At 38.3% G+C, this 23,700-nt stretch overlaps 1 protein-coding gene across 1 annotated transcript; it reads right to left on the bottom strand.

The window, feature by feature from the left end:
- Positions 1–203: 203 nt before the first annotated feature.
- Positions 204–3,500, bottom strand: LOC102023119 (granzyme B(G,H)-like). The gene is made up of 5 exons (XM_005376991.2): positions 3,315–3,500; positions 2,116–2,263; positions 1,507–1,642; positions 1,107–1,367; positions 204–457 (listed from the first exon to the last, which is right to left on the bottom strand). Exons 1-5 carry the CDS (start codon positions 3,367–3,369, stop codon positions 314–316), a joined length of 744 nt encoding a protein of 247 aa, XP_005377048.2. The 5' UTR covers positions 3,370–3,500; the 3' UTR covers positions 204–313.
- Positions 3,501–23,700: the final 20,200 nt, after the last annotated feature.

Below are 23,700 nucleotides of genomic sequence, written 5' to 3'. Positions count from 1 at the left end.
TGCTTAGCTTCAGCGGTCACAATGCCTATGCTGTGGAGAAATTAAAGCGGATCAGAAGGAGCTGATTAACAGCTCTGAGTGGGGATTTGGAAAGGTATTGGGTGGAGCAGGAAGGGAGGAGGCAGAAATTGCAGAATTGTGTCACTGGCCTGCTTAATACAGAGTTGGTCTCCGTGAAGTGAAAAAGCAAGAAAGCAGCCTTCTTACTGAGATGAGACGTTTATTTAGTTACTGGCATCTGCTCTAGTGCAGTTCTGGTCTGAGCTCCATGAAAGAAAGTTGCTCAGAGAGGGGCTTACTCTGCTCCCTGCAGTCAGTGGTGTTTCATGGTTTTCTTTATCCAGCTTAGAAAACGTGAGACTTTGGTATAGACACGTGGAGGTGTCCCATTTTTTGGTCCATAGGAGACAATGCCCTGGGCCACATTATTACACACGAGCGGGCCTCCAGAGTCGCCCTGTAAATAGAAAGTGAGGCTGTGAGACAGGGCACTTCTTGCACCTTCCCCTCTGATATCCTAAACCCCTCTTGAAGTTCTACTGGCACAGTCTGCTTGTGAGAGATGAGAGGGAGTTACAGGCCCTGGGTTCCTGAGCTGCCGTTCTCTGACTGTGGAGACTGTTACTGCACTATCTCACTCTTGGGACAAGCTTTGTCTTTGCCCCCAGGTCCTGAAACCTTATCCCTGTGGAGCTCTGTGGGAACACTGGTTTCAGGCTGCTGTTTAAGGACAGGGAGGCAGATGAGTGGGCCAGACACAGAGCAGGGTAGTTGAGCCCATTGACCAAGAGGGTCACTGGGCTGGAGGAGTCAAGTGGTTATAATTACTGGACACCCAGGGAACAGCTTTCTATCACTTGTGATGTGAGCTCAGACATCGTGTCACAAAGTCATGCTTCCAGAGGGGCACTGTTCCCCAGAGGCTCCTTGATAAAGTGGTAGAAGCCTTAATTACCTCCCAGGTCATGCAGCTCCCTTCTTCTCTTTTCAGGGAAAATTATCACAGCCTACTAGGTGAAGGAGCTCCTGAAGCTTTGGTCTCCTGGTCCTCGATCTGTCCCCAACATCTTTCCCCAAAAGCCAAGAGTACAAATGCCCAATCTTACCTGATAAGATGCTTTTTTAATCTTTGGGTCCCCAACACACATCTCAGTAGCACTGTCATAATGCTTTTGAAAGCGGGTCTCACACTCCTTATCCTTCTGCACTGTCAGCTCCACCTCCTGCAGTGTGTTTGGAAATCTCCCGTTTGGGGCCAAACGTCCCCATCCAGCCACCTGACACAGGGTACCTGGCTTCACCCGGGTCTTGCCCTTGGGCAGCCTGAGAAGCTGCACAGCTTTAGTCAGGTTGGCCTTTTTCTCCAACTGATGAGAAAGAAGTAAGAGAGTCCAGATCAGAGCCTGGACACAGATGGACTTGGTTGCAGAGAGGGAAGGTACAAGGTCCCAGTGGGAGGGGCAACCCTGCATGAGGAGAGCAAGAGCAGAAAGAGCTGTGCCTCACCTGCAGCAGCATGATATCGTTGGTGAAGATTTTAGGATTGTATTCTGGGTGGGGGAGGGCTTTTCTCACACGGATAACCTGCTGTGTCTTCTCCTGTTGCTGGATGTTGTGGGCCCCCAGGGTGACATTTATTGAGCTGCACAGAGAGAAGAGTGGGTTGAGGGATGTTGAGCCACAGAGGACACACCTCAAGAGCTCTAAGAGCAGGCTACAGCCAGTACAAGGTGCAGCTGGAGATGACATGAATGACACCTGGCTGAGTGACTGAGCCCTCTGCTTTTCAATAACTGAGGCTGAAATCTTGAACCTTGGGCACCAGAAGTTCTCAGGGGTCAGTTACCTTCAGGAAAACACATGAAATTGCTTTACTTTGCATTGTGAAGAGAAGCATGGTCCTGGGTCTAAATACATCAGGCTTGATTGCCCTGGTCCTTCTTATGTCAGTAATTACTTCGGTCCTAACTTCCTTGTCTCCCCATGAGACATGGCTACCCCTTTCTCACCCTCAGAGTCACCTGCATGTTGTCTCCAGGACCTCAGGGAGTTCCTTGGGAGGGAGGGTCTCTGGAAGTGCTTCCCAGAGACTGTGGGCTGCTTTTTGTTCCTCACCTCCCTGCACAGTGAGCAGCTGTCAGCACAAACTTCTCATGTATCAGGAAGCCACCACACTTCGTCGGGGAATTATTACACTGGATCTGAAGGTAGGCCATGTAGGGGCGGGAGTGGGGTTTCACTTCGTGTCCCCCGATGATCTCCTCTGAAAAAAACAAGATTGTTTGTGGGCAGTCATTGAGTCACTGAATGAGTATCTCCTTGGAGGCTGCAGAACTGCTGGGCATTTGGCAGCCTGAGGTTGCCTGGAGTTGGGAGGAAGCTGGAGGGAGGAGCCTGAACTTCCTTTGCATAGGGAGGGAAATCAGGTCTTGGTCTAGAAATCTTTGTTCTCCATGTAGTTGGAGATGAGCATACCCATCTGGGGTCAATAAAGTCTAAGAGGTTTTTCATAATTTCTCTGCTGACTTTTCATTTCCCTTGAGTAGCTAAAACCCTCTGAGTCCTGTGATGTCTAGGATGGTGAGGCTTCCTAATGGCAGGGCTTCAGATGTACTCCAGATGTTGTCGGATCCTCTTTCCTAGGTCTGGCATGTAGTGGGTGCCTCAGAACTTGCACTGGCTGCGTGCAGGAGCAGCTTCAGGTAGTCTATGGATGAAGGTTGGTAGGGCAGCGCTGATGGGATTCTGAAAGCAGAGAAGGTAGAGCCCTCCTCCAAGGGTCTTACAGGAAAGCAGTAAAGTCTCCTTTACAGGGAGGCCAGTAAAGTGTTAGGGAGGAAAGTGGAGTTGGACAAAGGGACTAGGACTGCAGAAAGGCAAACACAGTGCTCTGAGGACAGTGATTCCATGGATTCTGGGCTCATAAAGCTCTGGGCATCTCTGCTAACTAAGTAGCTGATGAAAGCAACATCTTTCTCCACCTAGACAGGGAAGACAGTCCTATTTTGCCCTCTCCAGGTTAATTTAATATTTTCTCCTTGTTACTTCAAACCATTTGCATGTACTTTGAGGAAACACCCACTTTCTAGATGACAAATGTATGGCCTAATGAGGGGAGAGCTCCCACTGGCTCTTCTTGAGAACAGTCTCTGCTAGCTTATCTAGTGTCTTACTTGGTGTTCTCTGGTGGGACTGGAGATCAGGTTCACAGCAATACTGGTAGAGAGATAGATCAGGAGTCTGTAGAGGGACAGGTGACCCATGTCCTCTGTGGAATGTCTTTGGGCTTCTGGGGGATGGAGATGGTCACTTACCTGCCCTTGTCCTTAGGGGCAGAAAGAAGGTCAACAGGAGCATGAGCAGCTGCATCCTCCCAAGAAGGCTTCCCAGGTCCAAGCTTCTGAGTCTTTGTGCTTGCTGTCTTTAACCCCTAGCAGAGGAAGCGGGAGGAGTCGTGTCAGTGATGTTATGTTTTCCACTGGTTTTGTGGTGCTTCATCATGGGAGGCTCTCTAAGAAAGGGCCCTACTCCCAACACCCTCACCTGATGACATCTATGTGGTTGTGTGAGAATCATACTGTGACCACAGCTGCTGATTCAGAGCAAACCACCCGTTCCAGCCCATAGGACAAACCCAAGAGTGTAAGGTGGGGAGTGTAGGATGTGGTGCTGGCCAGTACATCCTCAGAAACCTGTGTTCCAAGTGACAGAATTATCAGTGTCAGGCTTCTCAGTCCACCAGGATAGTTCTTATAGCAAATAAGCATTAGGCCCATCTCTTCTGCTAGGAGCAAGCATGTTACTGAGGGAGCTGACCATCTGGTGAAGGAGACAGCATGCCTGTAACCCAGTTTCAGGAAGGGCATGGTGAAGTGATATACTAAGCAATAACAGAGCATGGCTACCATATACTAAACTTACCTGATGACTCATATCATTGTAGCCTCCTTCCAAGGAAATCTGAAACAGCTCTTATTTAATTATGAATATTCAGTGTGATGGAGTCCACCTCGCTTCTCAATATTTTGAAAAAAAATTTCTGCATTTGACATTTATTGGCCTAAATTAGCAAGTTGCTGTGGGCCCTAGAAATTCAATCCAAGAACTGACATAGGTTACTCTACTTCTTTGGGTAAGCTGTTGTGGATCCCAGTAGGACCGCCTGAACTAAGGATGGAGGTGTTTGGGGTGTCTATCTGAGCACTGATCCCTTGTCTTTAGGGCTCTTCTTCTGTGCTCTGCTTCCTGTGCTATACCAATTGAATTGCTTTACTCCATCCAACCCTCTGCCTTAGTGTTTCTGCCTTGGAGCCAGCCAGGGACTGAATTCTCTGAAACCATGTTGCTTGATGGACAACTGTATCTCTACATAGTTGGATTTGGGTGATTTAAGCTTCTTCTTTATGTTTCTTTATTTGCCATTTTTTTTCCTGATGAATATTATATTTGAGAAGATAAACTTTCAGTGTCAGTATCTTCCTTGTTAATAGAGAACCATCAACATTTATCAAATCTCTGCTTGTTGTTAATTTAATCTCCAAAATAGTAAATAATTTAATAATAAAGTCTTTTGGATTATAGACATGATATATAATCATTAAGAAATCTGAAAGAGTAGAAAGGAAAAATAGCTTTTATTTGTCTATCTCCCACAGATATAAAAATTTATTAGTACATGTTTGTACTACATAATGATTACATTTATTGTGGGGAATTGGTACCTAGCACATCTTATTTATTTTTAAACCTCTTCCTGTCCCTTCTCTTTCCCTTCCTTCCATCTCTTTGTCCTCTTCCTATATGAGAAAGATCTATCTGTCTGTTTCCTATTACTTATCTTTTATTTGTTTCTTTAATTTATTTATACCTTAGGTTGCTTACATAAGAGAAACTATGTGATATTTAAGCTTTTGTGAATAATTTATTTCACATAATATTATGGTCTTAAAGTGCATTTTCTACAAATGACTCCTGTTTATCCTTCTTTATGGGAGAGTAATCCTCCATTGCATACAAATACCACATTTTCTTCATGCATCTATTGATGGACATGTAGGTTGCTGCCAAGATGTAGCTGTTATGAATTGTGCTTCTGTAATAATGGTATGCATGTATCACTGTAATAACACGTCTTTAAATTTTTCATCAAAAGACCTAGAAGGGAAACAATTGGGTTGAATGGAATTCCTACTTTTAGTTTTTTGAGGAATCACTGTACTGATTTCCATAGTCTCCCATATAGAGCATGAAACTCAAGTAGCGAGCATATTATATACTTACCACAGTGCTGTATATACAATTCAATACAATTTACTTTTATTCTATCCATTCTTACTTAACCGTAGAAGTTAAGTGTTTTAGCCACACATTAAAAACCCAGTCACTATCACCATAGTACTTGTTTCCTAGTTTTATTAAAATAATTAACATGCAATTAATTTCCTTTTTTTTTTGTTTTGTTTTTCTCCGGTACCGGGAACCGAACTCACAACCTTGCGTTTGCCAGGCAGGTGCTTTTGCCACTGAGCTAAATCCCCAGCCCCCAACATGCAATTAATTTCTAAAGTTGCAAATTTTTAAAACAGCAACAAAAGCAAAGGGAAAACAATGAAAACCACCTGATTTTCATCACTCATTGTTAATTAGTTTTAATGTCTTAAAGTATGATTTAATACTTTTTTCATGTAATATTTGCATTTTAAATTTAAAAAGGGATTTATCTTAAAAACAGAATAATAGTTCATTTTTAACACCTGCAGTGAAGTTAACATAATATATGTGTAGCTATTTTAAAGCATATAGTTCAGTAGCATTTAGCACAGTCAGAATGTGCACCTGGAATTTCAAAATTTTTCGAGTGCCTTAGAACATTGTATAAATATTAGATAATCACTCCCCATTTTCCCTTTACATCATGGTCCTCCAATCTGCACTGCTAATCTTTTGCCTCTTTGAATTTGCATATTCTGAATTGTGTATAAAAATAGAATCATCTGAGGCCTGTTTTGTCTAGCTCTTTTCACCTAGAATGATATTTTTGATCCCCATCTAAACTATACTGTATATTGGTATCTATTTCTTTGTATAACTATTTTGTATTTCAAGCATAGTCTTTACATTCACCTGTGAATGAACATTTGGATTATTTCTACCTTTTGGTTATTTTGACTAATGTAATAAACATTTATGCAAAAATTTCCATGTGAACAAAATGTTTTTAATTTCTCTTGGGTATATATCAAGGAGTGGAATTTCAGCCTACAGGGTAATTCAGTGTTTAACTTTTTGAGGAATTGCCAAACCAATTGTCACTGTGGTTGTACCACTTTACAGCGCATTAGCAATATATGAGGGCTCCTATTTTTTTCACATACTTGCCAACACTTTTTTTGTTATTATATTTATTATGGGAGATTGAAGTAGCATGACATCGTGGCTTTGATTTTAATTTCCTTAATGACTACTAATATTGAGCATATTTTTGTATGTTTGCTATTCATTGGCATATCTTGTTTGGAGAGATGTCTATTTCTTTCCTTTTTTTTACTTTAAAGAGAAAAAAACAAAATTTCAAAACAAGATAATAGGAAAGTAATAATAATTAGTACATTGTGTATTGCTATCTTCAAAGTAGTTACTCAGAGTGTAAAATATAGGCGTGAAATATTGTCCAAACAGTATTAACATGAACCTTTCTTTCCAGCAAACTAAGAGAAACTACTGGTATAACTATCATAATCTCATATGCATATCTTATATATATGTATATTATTTTCCTTTTCCTTTCCTTTCTTTCTCTTTTCTTTTATTATAGTTTCTCTTTCATTTTGAAGAGTTTCTTCTAAATTCACAATATCTATTTTACATTTTGGATATTATTTACTTATTCAGTTTCTCACACTATGAGACAATATGATGTTTTACACATGTGGGTCTGTTTTATTTCACTTAGTATGATCTCAAGATGCATCCATTTACCTATAAAGTCTCAAATCTCTCCTTCTTTGTGGATGAGTAGTACTCCATTGTATAAAAAAACCACATGTTTTTATCCATTCCTCATTTGACGGGCATTGGGTTGTTTTCAAAATTTAGTTATTACGAATTGTGCTGCTATAAACTGGATGCACATGTATCACTGTGGTATGATTTTTTCAATTCTTTTGGGAGATATGTGAAAGAGGAATAGCTGGGTGGAATAGGACCTCTAGTTTTTTTTTAGGAAAAAAAGTTCTCTTTTCTAGTTTTTTTTTTTTTTTTTTTTTTTTTTTTTAAGGAATCTCCACACTGATTTTTCACAGTGGTTGTAACAGTCTACACTCCCAACAACAGTGGAGAATGGTTCTTTTTTCCCCTCGCAGTCCCTCCAGTATTATTGGTTGATTTTTTGATCCTTCTCTAACAGCTTTTAATATCCTATTCTTGTGTTGAATTTCTGGAATCTTAATTGTGATATGCCTGGCTGTAGATTTTTTTGATCATGGCTAATTGGAGTTCTATATGCTTCACTTACTTATGCCAAATTCTTATAGGAAGTTTTCTTCATGACATTTATGAACAGCTTTTTTTAATACCATTTGTGCTATCTCCAACTTTTTCATTGACTCCAGTCAATCTTATTTATTCTTTTGTGCCTTATCTAGCAGCTGCTGGATTGATTTTTTGTGGTCTCTTGCTATTTTTAAGAAATCTTTCTTTTCATGATCATTAACTGTAAGCTTGTTTCTATATCTGCAATCCTGGCCTCACGTTGGCTTGATCTGCTGTGGATACTTTCAATGGAATTTTTGTTCTCCTGGATATCTGCTTGAATTTGCCTTATGGACTTCTTTTCTTTCCTATGCTTGACATTCATGGCTTCCATAATTTTCTTTAGCTCCTCCATTTTTTATCTGCTCTAGAGTCACTAAGCATGGTTTTCACCGTGCACACCATTTGTGCAGTTTTCTGAGAATTTATTTCTGATTTTATTTTTTCTAGCACCTCATTCAATTGCTTTGTTGTTCCTACTTTAGAGAGGTGAGGTGGGTCCCTCCTCATTGCCCCCTGGGCTTGCCTTTTGTGAACTGGATGTCTGGAGTTGCATCTTGTTTAAGTGTCATCTCATTTTTTTTTTTTATTTTTTAGTGTAATTCCTGGGGTGATATTTGTAAATTGCCTATTGTGGGTTGCTTTATTGCTAGTATTTAGAACCTTTAGGAAATAACTACTTCTTTGTGGCATCTTCCAGGTTTTAGAATTTTGAGTCTGTTACAAAATCCTACATCTTCGATTTGTTGAGGATGAGAAGTTGCTGCTATTTTGCCTGGCCCCTTTTTCTTTGGCTCTGTGCCACAGTATAATCTATGACCCTTAGTCAATCTCAGTCTTGGAATACTAGGAAGAGTAGCACCAGCTAGTATAGTCCTTAATGTCTACTGTTCCCCTCCACTGCTGTGTTTCTCTGTGGAGGCCTCTAGGGTCACCAGCAGTCACCATGTGTCTGGAAGTTTGAATTACTTTTCTCACACAGAGAGTCCCATCTCAGGGAGAAGATGCTATCAGCTACTCCTTCCTCTTTGTTGAAGTTTTTCCCTTCACCCTCTCTGTGGGCTTTAGTTCTTTTCTGGGTCCTTTCTGGGTCCAAGGGACCCACTTCCTTCCCTCTTGTCTTCCTCACATTGCTATATTCCAGTGTCTGGGCAGCAACACTCAGAGAGGCTCTTTCTCTGCTGCTTACTGCTCTGCCATCTTGGTGCCTCTCTGAATTTTTTTTAAAAATAGAAAAACTTTAATTTTTTTTTTTGTTGTTGTTGAGGCAGAGTCTTGCTGTACAATGCCAGCTGGCCCTGAATTCACAGTGTATCCAGGATGGCCTTGAATTCCTGGCACTCCTCCTGCCACCAGCCCCCAGCCCTGGAAAGACCCATAAAGTAAATTTTGAGAAATTCCAAAAAATGCAAATCTTTGACATGTTTTCTGCCTACTGCATAAGTAAGCCATAAATCATTAAAATAACTAGAAAAATCTCAACAAAGAAAAGAAGAAATATGCCTTTAAATAATGTGTTATTAGTTTTTGAATAAAGTTTGTAAAACATATATAATGTTTGTACATAATAATAACTACTTATTAAGCACTGTGGAATATACCTAAAACAGGTACAGGAAATTTTGATCTTAAATTTTATATAACACAAAAACTGAAATTATTGTGCTGATTAGATATTTTAACAAGTTGGAAATTAATAAGGATATGAAGTAAGAGGAAGAAATAAGAGACAGTAGAAATTAATGAAATAACAATAAGGTATACAGTAGAAATTTAATAAAGCAAAAATAAATTATTTGAAAAGGCTACCTAAGTTTACTAATCTCTAGAGAAGCTAATCAGGAAAAAAAAGAGGAGAAGTCACAAATATTTAATGTCAGAAATTTAAAAAGGAATACATTTACAAATATTGTAGACCCATGGAAGATAAATCAAAATATTATTTAAAACTTTATACTAATAGATTTGAAATTCTATAAAGAAATGAAACCAACACCAAGTCAAGAAGAAATTGCAAACTTGAGTATACCAGAAAATCAAAGAAACTGCAACAGTAAAAAATTTTTCCACATAGAGAATTTAGACCTGTTGATTTCTACTGTTTTTCAAAATTCAAAAAACAGTAGAAAATTCTACTGAATTTTACTGTTGATTTCTACTGAAATTCACAAACAGAAAACTTTTTTTCTACAAACTCTTCCAGAAAAGAGAAAGAAAAATAACCTTAGTTATATAATTTTGCCCACCTGGCATAACCTGGACAGAACAAAACAGAATAAGAAAGCAAGTTTACAGGTCAACATTTATGATTCACAGACACAAAAATCCTACACACAATATATACTCTTAAAATTAGTCTGATGAGGTATAAAGACTAGTACATCATGGGCAAGTTCAAGTTACGCCAAGAATGCGGATGTCAACTGACATTAAAATGTTCAATTAATGTAGTCTGCTATATACACAGATTTAAGAAATAAATTATAAAATCACCTCAGTGTATACAAAAATATTTGATAAAATTTAACATATACTCATGATAACAAAAATTACCTTTCAGCAGAAAATGGAGAGAAATTTCCTTACCTTAATAAACAATATCTATAAAATCTAAAGAAACCTTATAATCACTCCTCATTTCATCACAGGACTCAGGTTCCTGTTTTTCCCACAAGAATGCCAGACAGCACTTTTCTCCAGGCTGCTCTTTTGCTGGGATTCTCCCACCAGCTCTCTCTTGGGCAGGATCCTTTCAGGGAAGTCAGGCATTAAAAAGGGAGGGTGCTGGGAGTGGATCACAGAAAAGAGCAGCTCTGGGGAACAGATGCAGGGAGTGTTCAGCCTCAGGGGCTCTTTTTCTTAACCTGAATCTCATCTTCCTGAATCTGTTGCTGTGCTCTATTTTGTCCTTCCAATTGGGGCCTGGGGGTCTCTTGTTCAGGGGAGATCACAGGGTGCAGAGGCCATGCTCACCCCTCCTTAACAGGGCACATCTGCAAACTACTATCATGCATGAGTCCAAGTGTGGTCAGTTCCTGGGGAGAAGGAGAAATGTGATGGTTTCTCTCTGAGCTGAACAGTGAAAGACCTTTGGCTTCTCCATGCTTCTGACTTCGGACAATCAGAATTAGAAGTTTCTAGAGGCAATTTGGACTCAAGAGCTCTATTGAGTTTTGAATTAAACCAGAAAGAACTGAGACTCCTGGTATTCTGAGATACTGTTCCCTGTGGGTAGCACCTTGTTGTTCCTCTCTTTAGGAAAGGTTTGTGTTTTAGCTCTCGCTGTGGAGGGCAGGATCTTTGTCCCTGTCTATTTCATGATAAACACCTTTTCCATGACTAAACAATCTTTCTCTCTCTCTTTCTCTGCCTCTTTAACTCCCTCTCTCTCCCCACTTCTTGTTCTTTCTTTTTCTCATTCTGTTTTATCCTGTCATTCTGTTATTCTCTCATTCTCTTATCACATTCTCTTATCATTTGTCTCTCTCCCTCTTTTTTTTCCTTCTTCTCTCAGTCCCTACCCCATCCCTACTGTGTTGCTTTTCCACTTTTGGACTTGAATGGAACAGTGCACTATAAGGCATAGAACCTGGTTTCCTGAGTGGCAACTCATGGAGTTGTGGCTCAATCACCCAGCTCTAACCTCATCGCAGTGTCCACGCTTCTGTCATTGAAACCCAGTCAACCCCCAAATATCCTCACTTCTGAAACCCACTAATGTTTGGATTTTATATCTCTCAAATCCTATATTTGATTACTTCTGCTTGATTGACATTCCTTATTTTCTTTCTTTCTTTCTTTCTTTCTTTCTTTCTTTCTTTCTTTCTTTCTTTCCTTCTTTCTTTCTCTTTTAAAAATAATCACTTGTCTCCCTTTCCTAGAAAGCAATAAATTCACTTTTTGTTAAAGACAATGAATACTGTTTTCTTCCTTTCAATTATTGTGAAGTTCCATATATTGAGTGACCAAGCTTGCCTGGAAACTTGCTTTTGTCTTAGCAAGTTCTTTGAAGTAGTGGCCAGATAACACTACAACAAATTACACTTTTTTGACTTGGTTCCTTTTATCTCAGCATCACTGCCCTAGGTTTGCATCTCAGAAATAAATAATTACTTCTTTAATCTTTGTTTCAGGCTCTGCCTTCTCTAGAATTCCCATAGGACAAAAGGAAAAGTATTGTTTTGGGCACTCCTTCTGTTGTCTCAGGCTAAAAGTTAAAGCTGAGAGAAAACTTCTTTCATAAGCTACAAATAAGATAATCCCCCTGGATATCTTTCCATTAAGATCTTTAATCCCCTACTCAATACAGATTTGTGATGGGGAGGCTGGAGTGAGAGACTGACCGGGAGTTCCACCTGCACATTTCTGTTGGTAGAGGGCAGCAAGCATTTCAGCTTTATAAAGAATATCTTGAGATTCTCAGTCTCATGGAGGGAAGAAAGCACAGCCTGTGACTTCTATAGGCATAGTACATCAATGGGATAATTGTCTATATTGGTGAATGCCTCAATAAGGAAGAGCTGGACCTCAGTCCTACAGAGTCAGCAGAAGAAACTATTGGTCTCAAGGAGCTTGTCTTTTCCTTTACCCATTGATAGGCTTCATTCCCTGTTTTACAGTTCTATGCTTATCCAGCCAGTGAAGACAACAGCAGTCAAGACTGACTGTGTGCTACTGTGTGTTTAAAACCAGCCTGAATATGATGCACCTATGCAATTTGTGTTGTCCAGGAGTGATGAGGAGGGCAGGAAGTTTTGCAAAATAGAAGATATGAGGATGTTGGGGGGGGCAGTGGAAAACAAACCAGTAGTTCATAAGTTACTTAGTAGATACTCAGAAGACATTTGAGTAATGAATAACTGAGAAAGGGGTGTTTATCTTAGTCTATGAAACAAAAACTTCATTTCTCATTTATTCTGTCTCATCAATTATTTGATTTTAGGCATTTGATTTCATCCTGTTTGTCTTTAAAAATACCTTTGGTTACTTTTAACTCTGGTGTTCGGTCCTCTCCCCCCTTATCTTTACTTTCCACCATTGAGTTTCTTCCCTAGGAACATGGCATTGTGAAAGTGGAGAGCAACTATGTGCACCTAGTGTTGCCTTTTTATATGAAGAATGAGTTTTTATTTAAGAATTCCACAACTCTCTTACATGTGATTTCCATTCTGTATTTTCTTCATTCTATAAAATAACTATTACCTGCCTGATATTTCTATCAGTGTCATCCATCCTCTGACATCTTGGTTCCAGATGAATTTTGGCTAGATCGAAGAGCAGAGGGTATAAATTACACTCTCAGGGAAGTCTGCATCAGACAGAAAATGGGAGCTTGGTGGGTGCAATGTATGTGTGAAAACCCTCTGGGCTATGGTTTCTCAACTGAGGGCATATATTTCAACATAGCATGAATCAGTTATAGTAGTAGACATGTATAGCTTTGGGGGTGTCCTAAGTTGAATGAAAAATAAAATAATTCCTTGAAAATGTGTCATAGAAAAAATGCAAAATAGTAGGGGATGAGTGGAGGCTCAGGGTTCATTGTAATTAGTCAATAACTACAAATTCACAGTTAAGTGCTCTAACCATAGATCACCCCACTAGGATTCATGCTGTGGAAAGAGCCACTGTCTTTTTACACTTATTGTAGCCACAACTGGAACCTCAGATAAAGATCACAGATAGAGACTGAACACTTTAAAACTTGAACATTTAAAAACTTTCCACGGTATGAGATGATAGTGGGAAGCCAATTATAGCAACATTGGAGAATCAGTCCTTAGGGAAGGAATTTTGTATCATACACAAAGAGGTGGAATGTCCAACTCTGGGCAATTCTTTCCTTTTTAAGGAATGCATTAATTTCTTTGTCTGTGAGTGGTGCTATGCAAAGCACTGGGAATTAAGTGAGGAGACCATAGTTTTAGTTTCTAATCTACAGCAATATGATATAATTTAAAGAACCACATTCAAATATTGTTGCAAATGGTATAAGAGATTTTGATGGTTTAATCTGACCATTTTTAATCAGAAAAGAACTTCCTGAGGAATTAGTATTTGTTGGTCTTGCAAATATATAGTAGAAGACCAAGTAAACACCTTAAGGCTCACTATCCACATGTCCAGGATTGTCTGAGCATTATAAGAAATGAATAGCCAGAAAGTAAGATAAAATTTAATTTCTTCTATTTTTTTTCCATCAAATACGTGAATTCAATGGCAATAGGTAGAAATTGATAAATTGAAATCTTTCAAGATTTATCATCCTAGGGCATCATAAAATATAAAAGTAAGCTTGGATTGGGAGACAATTTTTATAATGATCACCTGGTGAAAACTGGCATTTAGAACACGTAAATAACTTCTTAAAATCACTAAGGAGAACAACTCAAAAGCAAATGTGCAATTCCTGGAATCCTAGAATGAGATAAAATGGCTAATAAATATTTGAAAAGGTCATGAACTTCACCAATAGAGAACTGGTAAGAAAAACAAGTTTGATTTACCACTATATGCCTATTAGAATGACAAAAATTCTTAAGTTATATATTTGTAGGTGTTGATGGAGCATTAAAATGAATTTGTAAAGCAATAGAACAATATCTAAGAAAAGTGAGGAACATATCCTCTCTAACTCAGAGATGCCACTTTACAGATGTATCCTAAAGACATTCTTGTGTGTATAAGCATACAAACATATTAAGGAATGCTCTTTGTAACACTTTATTAGCAAAGGTAGGAAATAAACTGAATGTCTTACTAATGGATAGTTATTTTCATGAATGAGAATATTATGTGTCAGTAAAAGTAAGTGGACTGTGTGTATCAAGAAGAATAAATCTCAAACAAAAATGATTATTAAGTTGTTTCTTCCAGGAAAGCAAAGAGGATGACTACAAGTTAGAGATGGAAAGAAAATTTTTAGTTTTTCATGCTTCTGAAACGTTAATTTGGGAACGCATTTCTTTTAAAAATGCAACAGGCTAGAAATATTGAGTGAAAACTAAGGTTTCTAAGAGCTGAAATAGGATAAGCCATTTTTTGAAAGTTGAAGAGCAAACAGAATGAAGAACAAGCAGATCGTTTCTGCTTCCCTTATCATTGCAACAGCCCAGACTGCTCATAGTGTAACTTGGAATCCAGTGTTCCTCTGTGGTTTGTAAACCTGAGCCCCTGCACTAGCTGGGAAGCAAAGCTTTTGATTTTCTTTTATGATTGGCTTCTGATAATAAGGCCAACAGGAGAAGGAAAATGAAGCAAGGAGGAAGGAGATGTCAGAACCTATGGGAGCACAGAGAGGCCGAGACAGCATAGTTCACACTCTTCTTTACTTCTGACTGATAACACCTGCCCTATAGCACTACCCCACCCAGAACAGCCTTCCCAGAAAGATCAGACCCCTGGCTGGTCTTGTTAGCTGTCCTTCCTTCCAGAAATCTGTTTAGTTTCCTAAGTGATGTCAGGACTCGATGTCACTTTGGAGAGTTTGTGGCATTCCCTGTAGAGGCTGAATGTCATGGTTCAATTTACCCTTGATCCTCAGACCTTCTTCATGGCATCAGATCAAACACTTTGCCTGGAAGGGCCTCATCACTTTCCTTAGAAATCTAGGGCTTCAGATGGTTTCCCACCTGACATCTCTGCCTGGGCCCGTATATCACACTGGTTAATAAGCATTTAAGGCAGGATAGATCAAAGGCATTTGGAATTCACTAATGAGAAACAGAACCTTTTCTTTGTCCATGAATCCCATCACACTCCTTTCTCCTTTGCTTAGTGGGTAATGTAACCATGTAACCTGTCTCTTAGGCCTTTCTTCCTAGCTACCCAAATAAAACCTATTGCTAAGACTCACTGATTCTTTCTTCTAAGAGTCACAGATGCCCCCTCTGTGCTATCTCTACAGCTGCAGCATTGGTATGGGCATTCAGCAAGTAGTGACTGGATTCTACTTGCACGGACTCACAGCCCTCTAGCTATTCATCACACTTAACAGATTGAGATTTTCATTTTAAAAATCTAATTATGTGACTCTCCTTTGAAAAAAAAAACTACTTAATATCTTCAAATTTCCTATCAGTTAAAAACTAAGCTTCTTAAAATGCCTGAAGTGTGAGTGGGGGTTAGACGGGCTTCAGTGTGCTAAGCCTGGTCCCATAGTGATCCTTGGTAGGACAATGTAAAGCTGCTGCAGGTCACTAAAAAAGCCTAGTTTCCTTCCAAGCAGCAATGACATGAGTATTTTTGGTGTTTTCTGGGCCTTTCTGTCTTCCTTTGTGAAACCTCTATCCAAATACTACCACTCTAGGAGGCCCTTCACTCTCTATGAAGTTTTAGGGACAGCTTTCCCTGTACTCTTATGCTATTCTAACATCATTTGTACATCTTATCTATAGCTAAACTATCTATAATTATGAAACATTTTCATAATTTGATAGTAGATAGCACATCTTTAGACATAAATGTCTTAAGGCAGGAGGTACATTATTTAACTGTAGGATTCTGATCCCTGAGCTCATTCCCCAGACTGTAGGAGCTCAGTGTCTTTCTGAGTCTGAGCCTCCAAGGTTGTGGCTCCATGGAGACTTCAGAAAAGAGAAAGGTTCAGCGCCACTTTACCACAAGCCTTACTCAAACAGGAATGGGGCTCAGATGTGGTGTTAAAGGTCATATCCTAGTCCTGCAAAGAGGATAGGAAGATACTTCTGCACAAGATCAGCCAGGGCACAGACAGTGAACACTGCCAGATGAGGAAACCAAAGTAACTTAATCTCCAGCCTGAGGGATGGGCAGACCTGGCTGCAGAGGGATCAGAATCCCAGCATGGAAATATTAACTAATGAGAAAAATACCCAAATAGGCTTTATTCCATTTTTTGGATATTTCTTATTAGTTTCCCAAATCGATAAAAATCTAGAAAAGCCTTTATGCTTAGAAGAATAAAAGTCAAAATAGTCAATGTTAACATGGTATACCATCTGGTCTTCCTATATATAGAGTCCACCAAAAAAAAGTGTACACACTTATGGAAAATTTTTAGTATTAATAAAATTTGAATACTAAATCTATTGAGATATTATGAGATTAATAAAAGTTACCTTTGGCCTCTACAATTAAAAGAGATGCTCAAAGTGGTGGTCAGTAGCGTCCAGGCATTCATTAGTACAGTGAACTTTTGCCTGGGTAACCTTGGTCATTGAGATTGCTGTAAATGCATTTTCAGTTTCTTCTACGAGGGCTGGCATCGTAGTTGGTTTTCTGTGATACAGTACATAACATCCTTTAGGATCCTCTGTGCTCTAGGGTTACCTGTACTAGGGTAACACCATCTGTTAACAGAAATATTATACTATTATTCTTTTTCTGAAGTGTGCATACCTTTTTTTGGCAGACTCTGTATTAGAAAAGATATCCCTTTCTCAAGATCATTTACTTCTATTAGGAAATGATCACAATGTACTTGCTGATTTAGGACAAGGCACTTGGCTGAAATCTGTTCTCAACTTTGTCATGGTACATTTACAAATCAGTTGATGTCTTGATCAGTGTTATTGACCACCTACTCAGTATCTATGTTCTGGTGTCTCTTGGTTCAGCTCTCTAGTGAGGGAGAGTGAATCTTTCCTTGGTCCCTCCAGCTAGAGGATGTGGTTTAAGCTTTATCCTCACTGGATGCAGTCTCCAGTCACGAGCTTATTTTCTGCCCTCATTATTGAATGCTTTGTCTTCGCTTCCTATGAACATAGGCTGAAATAGTTTCTTTTTCAGAGGAGCCCATGAAGAAGAAAAGCTCTCCTTCTTTCAGTGTCCATTGAATGTCCTCACCCTTCCCTAATGTCTCATGATTCCTAAATCCTGGCCTCCCATGACCAACCAGGTCAGAGCTGGGTGAGCAGTGTCTCCTGACCTTTTTGGCTTGCTCACACCTGCTCAGAAGCCTGCCCTTTGTTCAACCAAGTCTTCCTTGCCTTCTGATTGGGTTGGTATTCATGTTTTCTGAGTTTCTGAGATTGCTTTTGAAATTGACCCAGAGGTCTAATATCCTAGGAGGAGGATATCTCAAACTCAAGTCTTTTGTGAACCCTGGACATCCCTTTCCTCAATTTTCTCTTATTTTTCGTATTAAACCTTTATCATTGTCACCCTTGTAGTTTATGGCAGTGGTGGTAGGGAGAACCCTAGAATTATGCCTACTGACACTCACTCTTATAAAATCCCCTTGCTTTGATCACGGTACACAATTGTGATACAATGCAATATCACTCTCATATTATATTGGCCTTACCACCCTGAAATCTCAGTGTTAAGACCTTGGAACTATGATTTGACTCTAGAGTGAAGCTGGTCTCAAGAACAGCTAAGTTTACAGTGATCCCTCACCTATCACGGGAGTTACATTCCAGAGACCCCCCAGGATAGGTGAAAATAGTGTTGCTATATTTATTTTATTATTTATATATATTTTAAGGCTTTATAGACCTTTCCCACACTCCTATAAACCCTTCCTACACTCCTGCATGCCTTCCCGGGAAGACCCTTCTTTCCAAAGCCTCAGCTTCCTTCTGGGGAGGCCCCGGTGAATCCACGTCTCAGCTCAGACAGCAGGAGGGGAAGCCAGGGCAGGGGTGGGTGGAGGGCGTGAGTGGGCCGGGGAGCAGGGCCTATGGAACCCAGCCAAACCACAGCCACAGCCCAGCGGAGCCCAGCACCCAGCCTGGCTCCTAGCGCCATCGGGGGCCGGGGTGGTACCGCACACCCACTTCGCCTATAAGCAGTGCCTGCCCCATGCAAGTCTGCTTGCATGGCCAGGTGGCTCTGCTAAGCTCAGACTGGTGGTAGTAGCGTACTGCATTTCCACTGTGTACAGTACGGTATTCATCTGCTGATGAAGTACATACTGTACAGTATTTTATTTCAATTTAATATTCTAATATGTTTGAATTAACATTTTTAAAATTTTTTAGGCAAAATAATTAAATCATAAATATTATACAAACGCCTATATACTGCAAAATCCTGAGATATAGTGAAAACTCTGCGATACAGAATTAGATATATTTTTTTAAAAAAACCTGCTACACAGTGAAGCCACAATAAGTGAACCATGATATAGCAAGGGAGGACTATATGTATATTTTTTTTGTACCAGGAATCAAACTTAGGACTTTGTACTTACCAGGCAGGTGCTCTGCCTGCTGAGCTATATCCCTGAAATTCCATGCCAGTTCAAGTGTGTGGGATGCTAGAGTCAAAATTTTGTAAGATTATAGAATCTAAGATGTACTATATTTTAAATTGTTGAGATTTAAACTTTATACATGTATGCCAATAATTTTGAGTGTAGCCATGCTGATATAAATGCAATGTAATGAAAAGATAGTTGGCAATCTAATAAGATCTAGAAACCAGTAAGAAAGTTTAGCAAGGTTGCTGGATACAAAATAAATACAGAAAAGTCAGTTGGGTTTTAGAACTTAAACAATCATGAAATGTAAATTTTAAAATATCATAATTACCATAGGAAAAAAATCTGTAAGTTATCTATAAGTAAATAAGTAGGTAAGGAAGTAAATAAGCATGTGAAGCTGTTATGGAAGAATCTATTTTTAAAAATAAAAAATAAATGGTGAGATATACTTTGAATGAGAAAACTCAAGATTTCTAGATATGACAATTCTTTCAAAATTAACTAACAAATGTTCAAATCAAAAGCCCAATGGATGTTTTTCAAGGAAATTTTGTTGTTTTAGAATATAGAATTTTCTATTTATAATAAAAAACTAAAAAGACCCAGAATAGCCACCAAAAAACTGGAGAACAGATGGAACATATCAATGTCAATGCTGGTTGCAGGATATAGTTATAAAGAAAATTTAGTACTTATACAGGAATTTAAAAATTGGTAGAGTAGATAGGAAGTTCAATAATGAAGCCCCTCATCTACAGACTCAATATATGACAAAGTATTAAAAGCTAGTGGAGAAATGGTGGATTCTGACTGATGACACTGCATGAGTATTTTCTCATGTGGGAAAAATTAAATTACATCCCTAATTCATACCACCAGCAAATAGAAATTAAAGATAGAGATCTGAATATAAGAAACAAATTTTTATGTTTAAAAGAAAATATAGAATATATTTGTGACCTTAGAATGAAGAAATTTCCTTTACCAGACAGAAAAAACATAGTGTATGAAGGAGAATATTAATATATTTATTGCCTGTGTGAAAAACTTGCACACTAAAACAAACCATGAACAAAGTTAGAAGATATAAATCCCAGAGTGCTTTGCTCCCTGAAACGTTTTCTGTTGACAAGAGATATGTTTGGGCACCAAACTGATCTAAGTTTAAATATTAGCTCAACTATTAACTTTGTGATTAAGGCAAATTATTTAAATTCCTTGAGCTGTTTATATGTATGTTTAAAATGTTGGCATAGAGCACTGTTAAAAATGATCAAATGAGATAAGATATGTGAAATACCACACCCAGAGCTTAGCGCATGGTAGTTACATTTCCTAGACAATTTAGCAGTACTAACTTTATAGCCTAATACTGATGCAGTTCTACCTGGGCAGACACGGGTGAACTTTGTACTTTCATGGTGAGCCAAGTAAGTAAAACTGATCTGTTTCACAGATGCTAGACCTATAACGTTTCCTCTATACACTAGCCATTCGGAAATGTTTACGACAACTCTCATATTGTCCTTAATTTTTGAAGAGGGATCCTATTTGGCTTACATGAGTATTTCAAATCTATTATACATAAAATTTTATTTTGATTTCTTATTAGCCCAAGGTTTAATTATTAATTATCTTCCTATTCCACAACATTATTTACTGCAACCTAAGGTATAGGCTATTATTTAGAAAAGGAAACTATCACCAAAGAAATCTATCCTGCAGACACTAATCATGTGTGAAGACCTCAGTTGAGTGCCTAGATGGTGATGGTGAACCTTTTAGAGACTGAGTGCCTAAACTGCAGCCCAAAACCCACTTATTTATTGCAAAGTGCCAACACTTCAAATAAACCTGAATGCTGAGGTTTTAGTTTAGAATGAATAACTCATACACTAACATCTTTTGTCTTAAAAGCAGAACAACAAGCACGCCATAAGTTTGCCACCATTGGCCTAGAACAAAGGTGATGCTTAGTAAACCTGTATGAAATCTAGCTTACCGTAATGTTTAGATTCCACTAAAATTATTATAAATATTTCAATATATAAAACATGGAGAGAGTAGTACAATAAATATCCACACATCCCTCATCTATTTTGAACAGTCATCAAGGTTTATCATATTTTTAAACAGCAGTTTAAATATGAGTTGGGCCCTGAAATTTGTTTCAAGTTAATTGTTAGAGAAAATCTGGAAAAGTATTATGACCTGCCTTTCCTGCAGCCAAACATGACATCTCTTCTTGTGAAATATCAGCTACAAGTAGTCTTTCCCCTAAACACACCACAAACATCTTGGATCACTGCTGAGAAAGGTGAGACATTCTTCACACTTTGTCAGGCACAGAAAGATAAAAGCTGATGAGGAGGTGTCTGGGTGCAAACCTTAGGTGAAGAACTTCCACACCACACTCCACTTTCATTAAAGGTGATAAATGAATGTAAAACCCACACTGTTAAGAAGACTTTACCAAGGCCAGTGATGGGATTTCTCCACTGGGGCCTCTATTTCACAACATTTATGCTAAGCGGCTGTGAAGAGAACGTACCCTTAATGCATACACATTAAACTCCCATCTCCAGCTTGAGAGAACTACAGCTGCAGCTCAGCCTTCGCCGCTCCATTCTGGCAATCTTACTTGGCTTCTGGCACCTTCACAGGCATGCCTTGTGGTAACATCAAACTCAGGGGTACAGAACTAGACTAATTATTTTACTCCCTCTCTAAACTGAATGTTTTGGAAAACCTCTGTAGTTTCAGGTGTAACTTTCAAAAACTGCAGTTAAGTAACCCTGAAAAAATTGAAGTAAAACACACCTGTCATAAATTTAATCATTGTCCATTTTGAAGTTCACAATTCAGTGACGTAGTGCATTCTCAAATTTTGAAATCATCACCTCTATCCAGTTGCTAGACATTTTCATTACATGAAAAGGAAAATTCTTATCTATCAAACAGCCATTTCCCATTCCTCAGTTCCTGGAAAGCATAAGTTTATCTTTCTGTTTCAATGTATTCACATTTTCTGGATGTTTAGTATAAACTGAATAATGCAGTGTATGAGCTTTTGCATCTAGCTTAATCCAGCATGTTTTAAAGGTTTACCCATGTTGTAACATGAGTTAGTACTTTATTTCTTTTTGTGGATGAATAATATTCCTTTATGTGGATATATCACATTTTGTTTATCCTTTTATCGATTTTAGTGATTATGTGTGGTGTTGCAATGAATGTTTTGTGTACATCTATTTGTTTCAATGCTTGTTTTTAATCCTTTTGGAATTACCCAGTTCTTTTGAATATACCTGACAGTGAAACTGCTGGGTCATATGATAATTCTAACTTTGAACAACCATCAGACTATCTTTTGTAGCAGCTGCATCATTTTTTACATAGACATTGTAAGTTTTACATTGCCAGAGCAGCGTAATTTCTTAGCACTCTTGCCAAAACTTGATATTTCTCTCGATTTGTTTTTAATTTTAGCCATCCTAGTGGGTGTGGAGTGTCATTTCATTGTGGTTTTGATTTGTGTTTGCTCAGTGATAAAAGGTATGTGTTTTTTTCAGGTATGTGTTAGCCATTTATGTATCTTCTTTGAAGAATTATTTATTTAACTATGGTGGTCCTTTTTCACGAAGTCTCCAACTTTGTATTTAAACAGGGACTTGACTTTCACACTGTAAGCCTTGTACCTGGACAGTCATTTAGCTGAGGGATCTGCAGCAGTAAGAAAAAAGCTCCTTATTCCACAGCTGCTCTTGGAGTGCAGAGTTATGAAGAAAATTAGCCGAGGCTCTGATGAAGCTTCTGTCCTTGTAAGAAATCACATTTTACACAGTTATCAAAGTTAAAAATTTGAAATAATACTTGACTCCTCTCTGTCTCTGTCTGGCACATCTACTTAATTATAATTTAACATTAGGAAGTGCCAAGTTGACAATCCACTTCAGAAACAAATACTAAAGTTTAGGGCAACATATTCTTGGATGCTAATCTTAATCCTGGCTTCATTTTATATTTGTACCTGAATTTCCTCCCCATTTCTAGTTCTTCCTTTAAACATTTTACTTGTTATATGGTCCAACATTTTACTTGTTATATGGTCCAACATTGTCAAAGCTTTTTTCAAAAATTCAGAATATAAGTAAATAAAAAACCCTGGTCATTTATCTTGTGTATACCTCTGTAAAAACAAACAACTTTTATTGCTTTTCTAAGCACATATGAAATATATATGTATTACAGAAATTTAGTAGTTACACACACAAAAGTGAAAAGAGTAAGATAAAAATCTTCTGTGAAATAAATCAAACACACAAGCTTAAATATCACACATTTTCTGTTGTATAAGAAACCCAAAGTATAAGCAAGAGCAAAATGAAACACTGATGACAGGAAGCAGGGTGGTAAAAGGGGAAAGAGATCAAGAGACAGAGGAACATGGAAGGAGGGAAAAAGGGATGAAAAAAGGAATTGAAATGTTTTATGTACCAACTCCTGCCAAGGAATGCAAACATTATTTTTTTTTTTTTTTTTTTTTTTTTTTTTTTGGTTTTTCTCCGGTACCGGGAACCGAACTTACGACCTTGCGCTTGCCAGGCAGGCGCTTTGCCGCTGAGCTAAATCCCCAGCCCCTGCAAACATTATTTACTACAAACATGTACTAGTTAAAAAAAACTTTAAGGTTTAACAGTAAAAAAACCTGTAAACTCACCATTAATCAATGTTAATATTTTAGTATGTAGTTTTTCAAGTCTTTATTTCATTTATCATTTGGCCACACTATTTTAAAAATTGAATTATATTGCAAATTCTAACTTACTATTGTCATCTAAAATATATCAGAATCATTTCCCCTTGTAATGAACTAAACATAGTTGTAAGTTTTTGAACTTTAATGTGCGTTAAACATCACTGGAGGAAACTGTTAAAAATATAGATTCCACCCTACTCTTTGAGCTTTTGACTCAGTAACT

This window comes from Chinchilla lanigera, unplaced genomic scaffold (genome assembly GCF_000276665.1).
Source record: "Chinchilla lanigera isolate Chin_1 unplaced genomic scaffold, ChiLan1.0 scaffold00008, whole genome shotgun sequence".
Lineage (NCBI taxonomy): Eukaryota > Metazoa > Chordata > Mammalia > Rodentia > Chinchillidae > Chinchilla > Chinchilla lanigera.
This window is presented reverse-complemented; position numbering and strand designations above follow the sequence as displayed.